The following is a 12,059-nucleotide window of genomic DNA, read 5'->3' on the forward strand; positions in this document are numbered from 1 at the left end:
ATTAATAATTGTAAATAACTTCTGCAATAAGAAATAGCCTGACAGCTCTAAGCTGAAATGATACCCAAAGAAGATGCTATGCTTAAGTCAATCTGAGAAATGGCTCCTCACAGAAATACAGCTGTGCAGTCAGGCACAGAGAATGGCTAGAACTCTGCCAAGGTGAGCTCTGTGCCCAAATGGCTCAGGAAAGATGCATTGGATATTGCCTGTGAATAAAGTAATTTAATTAATTTAAAGTATAATGATACAAATTAGAAATCTCTAGATTATAACTGTCCTGTTATTGGAGACTGACAATATGGATAAAGATAATAATTGAAAGGATGGAAAGTAAAAGTTAGATTTTATAAACTTTTTTAATAGCTCTAGTGAGATATAATTCACATACCATAAAATCCATCCTTTTAAAGTTTACAACTCAGTGGATTTTTAGTAATTCACAGAGTTGTATAACCATCATTACTATCTAATGGTAACTACTAATCTATCTTCTGTTTCTATTTTGGCTATTTCATATAATAGGAATCACACAACATACGGTCTTTTTTGACTAGCTTCTTTCATTTAGCATGTTTTCAAGGTTTATCCATGTTGTAGCTTGTATTAATACTTCATTTCATTGTCAAATAACATTCCATTGTGTGGATATACCATATTTTATTGATCCATTTAGCAATTAATGGACATTGGAGTTGTTTCCTCTTTTTGGCTATTATGAAAAATTCTACTATGAATATTCCTATAAAAAATTTGTGAGGACACAGGTGTTCAACATTTTAAGTATATGCTTAAGAGTGGAGATAATATTTATTTGAAAGTAAATGCCACTATAAAAACAAATGAAAGAGCTCCATCTTTACTGCTTTGAAAAAGATCTCCCACATGAAAACACAAGATACAGATAGCGTGCCTGGGATGCTATCAATTTTTTTTTTTTTAAAGGGTGAGTGCAGGGAAAAACTCTGTATTTGTATCTAGACAAATATAGAAGAAATTAATATACAATAATTTTCATTTTCTTTTTGGAGGTTGGGAACTGGACAATCAGAATCAAAGGTGAAAAGGAGACTACTCAATGTATCCATTTTATAATTTTTGACACATTTTTATGTATTATAATTAAAATTATAAATTTAAAAAATTAAATAATATCTAAACTTATTCTCTTTCCCTTTCACGTGCTCGCTCTCTCTCTTTCTCTCTCTCTCTCCCCCTAACAATACTTTTTCCCCCCATGATAAAATTCATTAAAGATCAGAATCAAGTTCTCTAGACTAATGGCAAATAGCATTGGACTTCGGTTTTAAAAGGCTAAGACTTCAGCATAGCCATGCCAACTATTGGCTGTTATGCAATCTCTTTGAGCCTTATTTTCCTTGTTTGTAAAATTCCTACCCAGATTATTGAGGTAGATAATGAGACAATATCAAGAAAGCCACTAGCACAGTACCCAAAGTTGCAAAATACAAGGAAATGTTATCACTGTCATCCTTAGGAGAAAAACATAAATCTGGAGGACATGAGTATAAAAGAAAATAATTGGAAATCACCCTGAAACATAAATTAAGTCAAAAGCAGCAATATTACAAAAACATGTAACAATAAACATACTAAAACAGAAAAGCAATCCTACTTTACTTGAAGTATTATGTCCAGGTTTAGGCTCTAATTTTTGTTTGTCTAAGCTTAGAGTAGCAGAAGAAAGGCACAGTGTTGAATAAGACATCACAAAACGGTCTCTCTGTCCCAATGAGTGGCAGGCATAGTCCACTGGAACAGTCTGAGGGCAAGGATAAAACCAAGGGTTTTCCCTCAGCACCAGCTACCAAACCCTGGCCCCGAAGCCTGTGGGAGAACCTGTGAAAGTGCTGGCAGGCTCTGTGTTTTTGAGGAGAAAATAGGTGTTCAGAAATAAAAGAGAAGTTTATGTTAGGTGAATTATAAGTCAATAAAAAATAAAAGAAAGAGAGAGAGTTTCAGTTAAGATGGCAGAGTAGGTAAACGCTGTTCTCACCTCCTCTCACGACCACATCAAAATTACAATTAAACTACACAACAACTATCACTGAGGATCGCCTAAAGTCGAGCTGAACTTATAACTAAGGACATAAAAAAGATGCCACCGTGAGACTGATAAAAGGAGCAGTAATGCAAAACAGGCTCATCCCACACCCGTGTGTGACCATTAAAAATCGAGAGAGGTATTTCAGCTACGGAGGTTCCCCGCACCCACCAGGAGCGAGGGGTCCCAGCACCCATCAGACTCCCCAGTTCAGGGTTTCAGTGCTGGGAAGAGAAGTCTCCATTACTTCTGACTTCTGGTTGTGAAAACCAACAGAGAGAGTGGCTGACTGAGACGGTGGGCAGCTGCAATCCCAGGTGATCCTCTTAAAAGGCCCACCCATGGACTTACATGCTGACAGACTTACTCCGAGCTCCAGCACTGAGGTAGCAGCTTAAAAGGTGCCAGGGACATATGGGGAGAAACTGAATTGTCTGGCTTCAAAGCGAGGGCTGGAGGGGCAGCTTTCTCCCTGACAGAGGAGCTGGTGGAAGCCACTGTTTCTTTGTTGAGCACTCACCTCTCCTGGAGGGCAAATGCAGGCAACCACCAATTCTGAGTCTCCTGACTAACACTGCTCACCCTGCCTCGTTGATTCCCTGAGATCCCACCCCACCCAAATTTTGGGCCCACCCAAGCCTTCTGCAGTGGCTTTTCCATACAAACCAACTGCCTTGGCTCATGCTGTGGACGCTCCTAAAATCTGTCAAAGGTTCACAAAACCCAAACAACAGCATATGGCTTTAGCATGACCCAGACCTTTGGCTGAGCAGCCGTAAGCCCGACACTAGCAACAGCTGGCCTTGATTTGAGCTTGGCTCTTGAGGCACCTCCAAGTACAACATGGGCAATGGCCATCTACGGATTGCTTTGTGGCTCATGCCAGGTGGCCCCAGGCAGGGTACAGGTTGTGGCTCAATTTGGCCTATAGCAGGTCCCCTCCCAGAAGGCCCTGGGACAGGCAGGCCCAGTGGCCAACTTCAGACTGAGCCAGAGCATCATCCAGCTACTTCCAAGGACAATAAACCCAAAGGGTAAACTAGCACCAGAACTCTGCTAAAGCAAAACCAGATCTGTAGGGTCAACGTCTGCATCACAACTCCTCCATTCTAGTCACCACCAGTCCTCACAACCAATCAGCCTGAGGGTCAATTCCTCCCATTAACAAGTAATCAAAAACCAACACTCAACTACAACAGGAGGATACACACAACCCATAAAAGGGACACGCCTGGAGCGCCCAGCTCTAGCGACCAGGGAGGCTGCACCACTGGGCCCCACAGGGCACCTATTACATAAGACCACCCTACTAAGACCAGGAGATAGAGCAGCCCTCACTAATACACAGAAACAAACACAGGAAGTCAGCCAAAATAGAAAGACAAAGAGACATGTCCCAAGTGAAAGAACAGAACAAAGCACCAAAAATAGAATTAAACAAAACAGAGCCAAGCAATCTATCAGACGCAGAGTTCAAAACACTGGTTATAAGGATGCTCAATGATCTCAGTGGGAACTTCAATAAAAAAGATAGGAACCATAAAAATGCAGACAGAAAACAAAAAAAAAAAACAGTCAGAAATGAGAAAATACAATAACTGAAATAAAGAATACATTAGAGGGAATCAACAGTAGATCAGATGAAATAGAGGGTCAAATCAGCAATTTAGAAGATAAGGTAGAAAAAAACAATCAGAACAGCAAACAGAAAAAAGAACCCAAAAAATGACAGTTTAAGGGGTCTCTGGGACAACATCAAGCATACCAACATTTGCATCAGAGGGGTACCAGAAAGAGAAGAGAGAGAGCAGGAATTGAAAACCTATGTGAAGAAATAATGGCTGAAAACATCCCTAACCTGGCAAAGGAAATGGATATTCAAGCCCAGGAAATGCAGAGTCCCAAACAGATGAACCCAAACAGGCCCACACCAAGACAAATCATAATTAAAATGCCAAAGATTAAAGACAAAGAGAGAATCTTAAAAGCAGCAAGAAAAAGGCAGTTAGTTACCTAAAAGGAAGCTTCCATAAGAATATCATATCAGCTGATTGCTCAACAGGGACTGCATAGGCCAGAAGGGATTGGTAGGAAATATTCAAAGCGATGCAAAGCAAAGACCTACAATCAAAAGTACTCTACCCAGGGCCGGCCGAGTGGCTCAGTTGGTTAAGAGATTGCTCAAGAGTTTGAGCTCTGAGCAACAGCGGTTCGAATCCCAGCCTGAGCTGAGCAGCCACTGAGCTGCCAACAGGTGGCAGGATGACTCAGCTAAAAAAAAAAAAAAAAGTACTCTACCCAACAAAGCTATCATTTAGACTCATAAGACAGATAAAGAGCTTCCCACACAAGAAAAATCTAAAGGAGTTCATCACCACCAAACCAGAATTACGAGGAATCTTAGAGGGACTGCTTTAAGATTAAAAAAAAAAAATCAAAATTAAGAATAATAAAATGGCAATGGCTATATATCTATCAACAATTTAAATGTAAATGGATTAAATGCTCCAATAAAAAGATAGGGTGGCTGAGTGGATAAGAAAACAAGATCCTTACGTATGTGGCCTACAAGAGACTAACTTCAGATTGAAAGACACACACAGACAGAAAGTAAAGGGATGGGAAAAAATATTTCATGAAAATGAAAATGAAAAGAAAAAAAAGCTGGAGTAGCAATTCTTATACCAGATTAAACAGAGTTTAAAACAAAGGCTATAACAAGAGACAAAGTAGGACCCAGTAATCCCACTTCTGGGTATTCATCCAAAGAAACCCAAAATGCTACTTCAAGGGGTTGTATGCATCCATATGTTCATTGCAGCATTGTTTACAATGCCCATGATGTGGTGGCAGCCTGGATGCCTGTAGATGGAAGAATGGATAAAGAGCAGGAGGTACATATATACAATGGAATATTACCCAGCCATAAAAAAAGAATGAAGGGAGAGGGGTTGTCACTTTGAGGGGTAAAAAGTATAACTATTGCACTGTGTTGTACAGCTGAAACTAATTTTTAAAAATGTGTATTTCACAATAAAAAATAATAAAATAAAATAATAAAATAAAATGAATGAAATCTTTCCATCTGCAACAACATGGATGGACCTAGAGGGTATTGTGTCTAGTGTAGTCAGTTGGACAGAGAAAGACAAATGCCATTTGATTTCATTTATGAGTATAAGTGAAATCTAAAGAACAAAATAAACAAATGAAACAAAAACAAACTAATAGATACAGAGAACATTGTGATGGTTGCCAGATGGAGGGGTTAGGGATGGGTGAAAAAGGGGAAGGCATTAAGTAAAAATTGGTTACTACAAAGCAGTCACAGGGATGTAAAATATAACATAAGGAATATAGTCAATAACTACGTATTGTCAGATGGGTACTAGGTTTATCGTGGTGGTAGATAGGAGGGGGTTGGGGAGTAGGGTGAAAAATAAGTGAAGGGGTTAAGAAATACAAATTGGTAGTTACAAAATAGTCATGGAGATATAAAGTAAAGAATAGGGAATATAATATGGTAATAACTATGTATAGTGCCAGGTGGGTACTAGAGTAGTCAGGGGAATCACTTCTTAAATTATATAAATGTCTTAACCACTATGCTGCACACCTGAAATTAATACAAAATAATACTGAATGTCAACTGTAATTGAAAAACTAAAAAAGAGGGAGAAAAGGTAAAGGGGAATAAGGGGTTCAAATTTCCAGGTATAAAACCAGCAGGTCTTGGGGATGTAATGTACAGCATAGGGGATATAGTCAATAATATTGTGGTAGTGTGGTACAGTGTCAGATGGTTGCCGGACTTGTCATGGTGATCATTTCTTTAGATATATAAATGTTAAATAACTATGGTGTACATCTGAAACTAATATAACATTGTATGTTAGCTATATTTTAATAAAAATCTTAAGTTTTTTAAAAATGAGAAAATAATCATTTTTTAAATTAGTTTCAGCTGTACAACACAGTGCACTAGTTATACTTTTTACCCCTCAAAGTGACAACCCCCCTCCTCCAATCCGCCGCCCCACTCCCCCACCCATTATCATATGTATCTATTACAATTCCCTTGACTCCACTCCCACACTATACTCCATGTCTCGGGACTGTGTGTGTGTGTGTGGGGGGGGGGATTAAAAAGTAAATAAAATAAAAATGAGTGGAAAAAAAACAATAGAAAAAATAACATTTCAGTGAATATTAAATGGTTGCAAAACATCTTTTACAGGTATAAAAGAGTTGAGAATCATTATTTTGAAAAGCTCTTAATAAAAATGGTCAGGTATGTTACGTATTAACAATAAGACGAACATCTGATACTAGTACTTCTTTGTCTAAAGAGGTCTGAAAAAGAAACTGTGAATACAGGTGAACAATACAGATTTTCATTAACTTTAAAGAATAATATCCATCTATCATAATAACTAAAACAGGCTTACCAAAAGTGGAGCCAAGATTTGATCAGGAGAGGGAGGGGTATGTAAACTCAAACCTAGAGACTCTCAAAATGAGGACAGATTTTTACTAGAAAGATTTTAATCGCTCACCAGACCAGACACAGAACATTGGACTCGATAGAGCGTCAAGAGGGTCTGCTCACTGCCTCGGTGAAGAATCTAGTTAAGAGTTGAGAGGCGTGGGAGTGGTTGATTATCACCAAAAGACAACCAGTACCACCCTCAGTATCCATGTTATTCAGAAAATAATGATAGAAACACAAGATCTAAGATTTTACTAATTCCTTTTAACTTTCAACCAAACACTTTTAAGAAACCAGCTTACTTCAACTTACTATTGATTTACTATCTCCCTGTAAATCTGAAACTCTTCTTATTACTAGTTAATAATTCTTTTTATTAAGTTTTTCTTTGTTCAAATTACTACTGTGGTTTCTCTCTCCTGACTAGATCCTGATTCATATACTGGTGCTTTGTTCCCCCCCACCCCCTCACCCCCACCCCCACATTCTCTAGGGGCAGGGGCAGCAACATTTTAAGTACTTTAGAATTTATAACGAGTGTTTCTTTTTTTTTTTTTAACCTGGGAGAACACAAATAGGTGGTTTTAAATATCACATTTAATAGCCTAATAGAAAAGGATCCTGTTTTTCCACACAACACTAAAAAATATTAAAAGCTTATTAGATTATGTTAATCTTTCATTTTAAAGAGATGAATGGCTGGTTTGGTATCTTAGATTTTTTAATTCTTAAAAATTGAAGGAAGTTAAAATCTGTTTTATTTCATGGTTATCAACACCTCAGTAACAGGACAGGTAATATAGAACTGGGCAGCACAGGTATCTCCCCTTGTTTTCATTCGCCAGGAGAAGAGTGCTTCTGAAGAACTGCTTTAGTTGTAAATCAAATACTCTAAAGTCAGAGTCACCGATCTAAAATGAAATCATAAAAATAAAAACCACCAAAATCTGTAGTTATTATACAAAGGTCTCCCTGTAACAAATCGAGATGGTAAAATGATCTTTTCAGAAGCACACGTTTCTCCTTGACCAGAAATTTACTGAGTGTCTACTGGAAAACAACTGGTCAGGTATTGAGGATGCAAAGATAAGTGAGAATGTTATCTATTTCTTTCAGGATGTGGAAAACAGGAAAGTGCTCAATTTAACAACTGGCTAAAATATTCTTAATTATCTCATCTACAATCAGCTGAAAAAGACAAAGCGGAAACAGGATGGAAACAATAAAAAAAGTTCAACAATTGTTGCAATTTAAATATTAACGTGCTTAGAAAATAAAGGCAAAGCATGAAAAGGGCCAGCACTCTTTCCCTAAGTGAGCTTATAACACAGTTTGAGGTAACCCCCTAAATTAAGATACAGCATTATTGAACAAAGTACTTGGGGCACAAAGACAGAGAGCGTGATGAATTCTGACTCAGGGAGGCTGAGAACTGTGGCTCTGTCTTGAAGAATGAACAGGTCTAGCAAAGGAGACAAAAAGGTATTATGTGTAAAAGCAAAGATTCAGGAAAAGACCTGGCGAGTCTGGGGCATGTTAAATTTATAGGTATGTTTGGTAGAGTCCCAAACAGGTGCAGAAGAAAAGCCAACAGTAAACTGCAGTTTAAATTTTTTAAAAGGGTGATCATATGTCTATTCAAAGCCTCAAAGCAGCACACCATTATCTGAAAAATGTTTATAACCCTAATAAGGGCTCTTCCCCAGCTGCTGAAGGGAAAGTCCAGCTAGTAGTATGGATGAATAAGGTTCACACACCTGAGCAAATAGTAAGCTGAGTACATACGTATTAAATACGGGTGATTCTCAGTAAATATCGCTCATAATTAAAGGAACAGAACTCTTAGATATAGTACATCTTGTCCTGCCCCCAGCCCCATTCAGAATCCAATCACTGTTCTACATGGGCAAGTCAAGAGGTAAGGTAAAGGGCCGCTAGAAAAATATTGGCCGCATTTTGTACTCCTCTTAGGGAGGATGCAAGAACTTCCTTCTCTTAATGCAAATCAATGATCTGTTTTAAGTTTAAAGTTTCAGTCAAACAATTGGGATTTAGGAAGCTGTAATATACATTCAATTTGCCTACAGGCTAGTAGTTCCGGCTGCATGCTCAAAAAAGGAATAACAATGCCAGGATTTCTGCTGCTAGAACATTTAACAATACATGATTAGTGGGATCTCTGCTTTTGCAGATGAACCAACTATGGCACTACCCTGCATTTACGGGTATGTAATGCCTCTCCCCATGGAGACTTAAGAGGCTTCACCAGTTTTATCTTATTTAATCCTCATTCAATCCCCATAAAACTAGTGGTTGGGAAGTATTATAACACATTTTACCAAAGGCAAAACAAATGCCAACAGAGAAAAATTCTGACAAACGTAGGTCTAGAACCTAGCCATTAACCAGACATTGACAATATTTTTGACATTACTGTAACAGGAACAGTGAGACTGATGGTGCAGAATGGGGTATGCCTCGCAGGCAGAAGGAGGAATGGGATGTGACAGGCCTGCTGTCTTCCAATTGGAGGCAGCAGAGCAGGGGCACCACAGGAGACACCAACCGCCATTATGCCAGGGAATATGGCCTAAGGTGCCATATTCAAAAATCAAGTCTTAGTTCTTACAGATCCCAGAACTTCCGAGCATTCGACCCAATTTCCCTCCTGGGACTGTCCCTGATCTAGCAATACACTGTGCTTATTAAAAAGTATGATTCCATGCTCAAATATGTAGGAATAGCACTAGGCTAAATAGACTTAGTTCCTTTTAGGCAGGATTCCTTAGAACCTTTACCTACTAATGTATGCTGGAAACTCAAAGAGGACAAAAGATTATACAGCATTTCCAAAACACTTCACAGCAGGCCTACCCTCCCCTCTCACCACCCAGAAGAAGATACTAACCCCTACACCACTGCCTGACAGAATGGTCAGTTCACAGTGATAGAGTTTAACCCCAACAGATACTTCATCAGGTGAAGTTCTGTGCAGAGACATAAAGCCCACATTACCACTTTACTTTTATTTAAGAGAAACAAGGATGAACTTCACTACCTTTGGCTGGTTGTCTCTGTAGCACTCCTGCTGTACGATTCCCAAAATGTTCAGAGCCAACTGCTGCCTCGATGGACCGTCTTCATCCACGGACATGCAGTCTTCCAAGGCAGTAGAAGACAGTATCTGTAGCACTGGCATCACTAGCAGCAAGGATGACTTTGGAATTTTCTGATCCCCAGCAAAAGACAGGAGCTTCAAAGCTATTAATCAAAACAACAATTCATGTTTTCAGAAATTAATCCCACAGGTAAACAAAATGTTCTTTTGTTTAAGAGTGTTGTGCAAGTTTTCTTATCCCTTTACAGTTGGGTCAGACATGTAACTTAGATGATAGATCTTATCTTTTTTAGAAATAAAGGAACATAGGGCCAGCCGAGTGGCTCAGCTGGTTAAGAGCTCGCTTGGGAGCGCCAACTCTGAGCAGCAGGGCTGCGGTTCGAATCCCACATTGAGGGCCAGGAACACTCGCCCTCTACAGCTAAGATGATGAACATCATCCAGATGATGACCTGGAGCTGGGCTGCTGTGAGTCGCCAGCGATGGCGTAGGCTGCAGCAGGGCTGCAGTGGGCTACCATGAGCTACATGAGTGGCTGGCAGCCAGCATGAGCGGCCGGCAGCAGGTGTGAGCTGCCAGGAGCTGCTGTGAGCAGCCGACCAATGACGGGTGACGGATTGCCTCACCCGGGAAGAGCACAATGATCATACCAGCATGGGCCAGTGAAGCAACGTCCTCCACAACTAGACTGAAGAACAAAAACAGCAATTTGTCTACCTGTCTGTTCACTTCCCCGCAATTCCCCAAAAAAATCTTTAAAAAAAAATAAAGGAACATAAAAATTAACTATTAGCTAAAACAAGCTGCTAATGTACATAACTAAAAACCTGATGATACTCTTAGAAACAATATATATCAAATATTATGAAGTATAAATCAACTCTTCTTTAGGTCAAAAAAATTTCCTTAAAATACAATTCAACATTTGTCCTTATATTGTGTCAGCTCCTTCTACTGCCTTCAACAAACAGCCAAGGGACCACGGAGTCTCCCATCAGCAGGTGACAAGATCAAGGTGCGCACTTCCCTTACACACCCAACTTAGAATTGTATTAAGAGATAAGTAAAAAAGGTGAGGCAGGGCTGTCATTCAGCTGTATCTGCTAAGAAGCAGATGAGGAAAGTCTCCAAGTCCATAAACAGCATAACAATCAAACCCATTTTTATAAATCATTGTTTTTTAACATGAAAACTCAACTTACAATATTAGAAACATACATACAAATGTATAAGTTAGTTACATGTAGAGTCTCCCCTAGACTATTAACAGAATGAGTTAAGAAAGATAATGAATATACTTTTTTCAATTATTGATGAGCCCTGATTTACTGAGATTTTGTTATTCATTGATTTCTGAGCTAGATTATCAAAGTAATCAAAATAAAAAAATTCCACATAACTTAAATCATTTCAATGAGTTTCCAGTATTTTATTAAATCGCCTGAAACTCAAACCTGAACATGGTATGAAGTACAAATCCCTGTTACTCTACCACTACTAATTTACATTTTTTTGCCTAAATATGTCTTAATCCATAATTGTCTGAAATGTCATGAAAATCCATTATCTGTAACAAAACAGGAAATGCATATAGTACAAATATTTATATAGTCTATATTATAAATCTTCCAGGCATTTTTATAAATTGCTACTTACAATCAAGGCTAATGATAACAATGAATAAGCATAATATTTTATTAATGTTGTGTATTTTCCAAATTTGAAATAACCAATATTGGTTGTTCTATTTCTTTGAACACTTTCTCAATATACAGAAGAGCAGTGCTTACTTACTTTTCAATATGACATGTTAGCGCAATAGTTTTCCATGATTTATTCCATCTAACTAAGATAATTTCAAATCAGAGACACTGGTTTAACAAAACAAAAAGTATGCTATCCAACTGATCCCATATCATCCTATTATACATGAGTCCCAGCAAAGGAGTATAGCTTCACAATTAACAATGTGGTTTCTCTACAGCACTGGAATTTCTTTTTGCCGAAAACCAAAATCCATTTATATGCAATACCCACAAAAGGCAAATTTATAGAGACAGAAAGCATGTCAGTATTTGTCTAGGGGTGAAGGTGGGAATAAGGATTAATGGTATAGACACAAAAAAATGGGGGCGGGGGTGGTGGTGATGGAAATGTTCTAAAACTAGATTGTGGTACTGGTTGCATAATTGTAAATTTACTAAACAGGCACTTTATTGTACACTTATAAACGGTGAAATTTATGGTAAGCAAATTGTATCTCGATGGGCCGGCCGAGTGACTCAACTAGTTAAGAGCTCACGCAAGAGTGCGAGCTCTGAGCAACAGCGGTTCAATGCCCAGCCCGAGCTGAGTTGCCGTTGAGCTGCCAACAGGTAGCAGGATGG

The 12,059-nt window shown here is 38.6% G+C and overlaps 1 protein-coding gene across 1 annotated transcript in view; it reads right to left on the bottom strand.

The window, feature by feature from the left end:
- The window catches only part of FOCAD (focadhesin), a 302,193-nt gene that overhangs the window by 189,049 nt on the left and 101,085 nt on the right, over positions 1 to 12,059 (bottom strand). The window contains exon 10 of the mRNA XM_019668206.1: positions 9,613 to 9,815. Within this exon, the coding sequence (XP_019523751.1) occupies positions 9,613 to 9,815 (203 nt within the window). The remainder of the gene's footprint in view (positions 1 to 9,612; positions 9,816 to 12,059) is intronic.

Source organism: Hipposideros armiger, unplaced genomic scaffold, assembly GCF_001890085.2.
Source record: "Hipposideros armiger isolate ML-2016 unplaced genomic scaffold, ASM189008v1 scaffold_520, whole genome shotgun sequence".
In the NCBI taxonomy this organism is placed as follows: domain Eukaryota; kingdom Metazoa; phylum Chordata; class Mammalia; order Chiroptera; family Hipposideridae; genus Hipposideros; species Hipposideros armiger.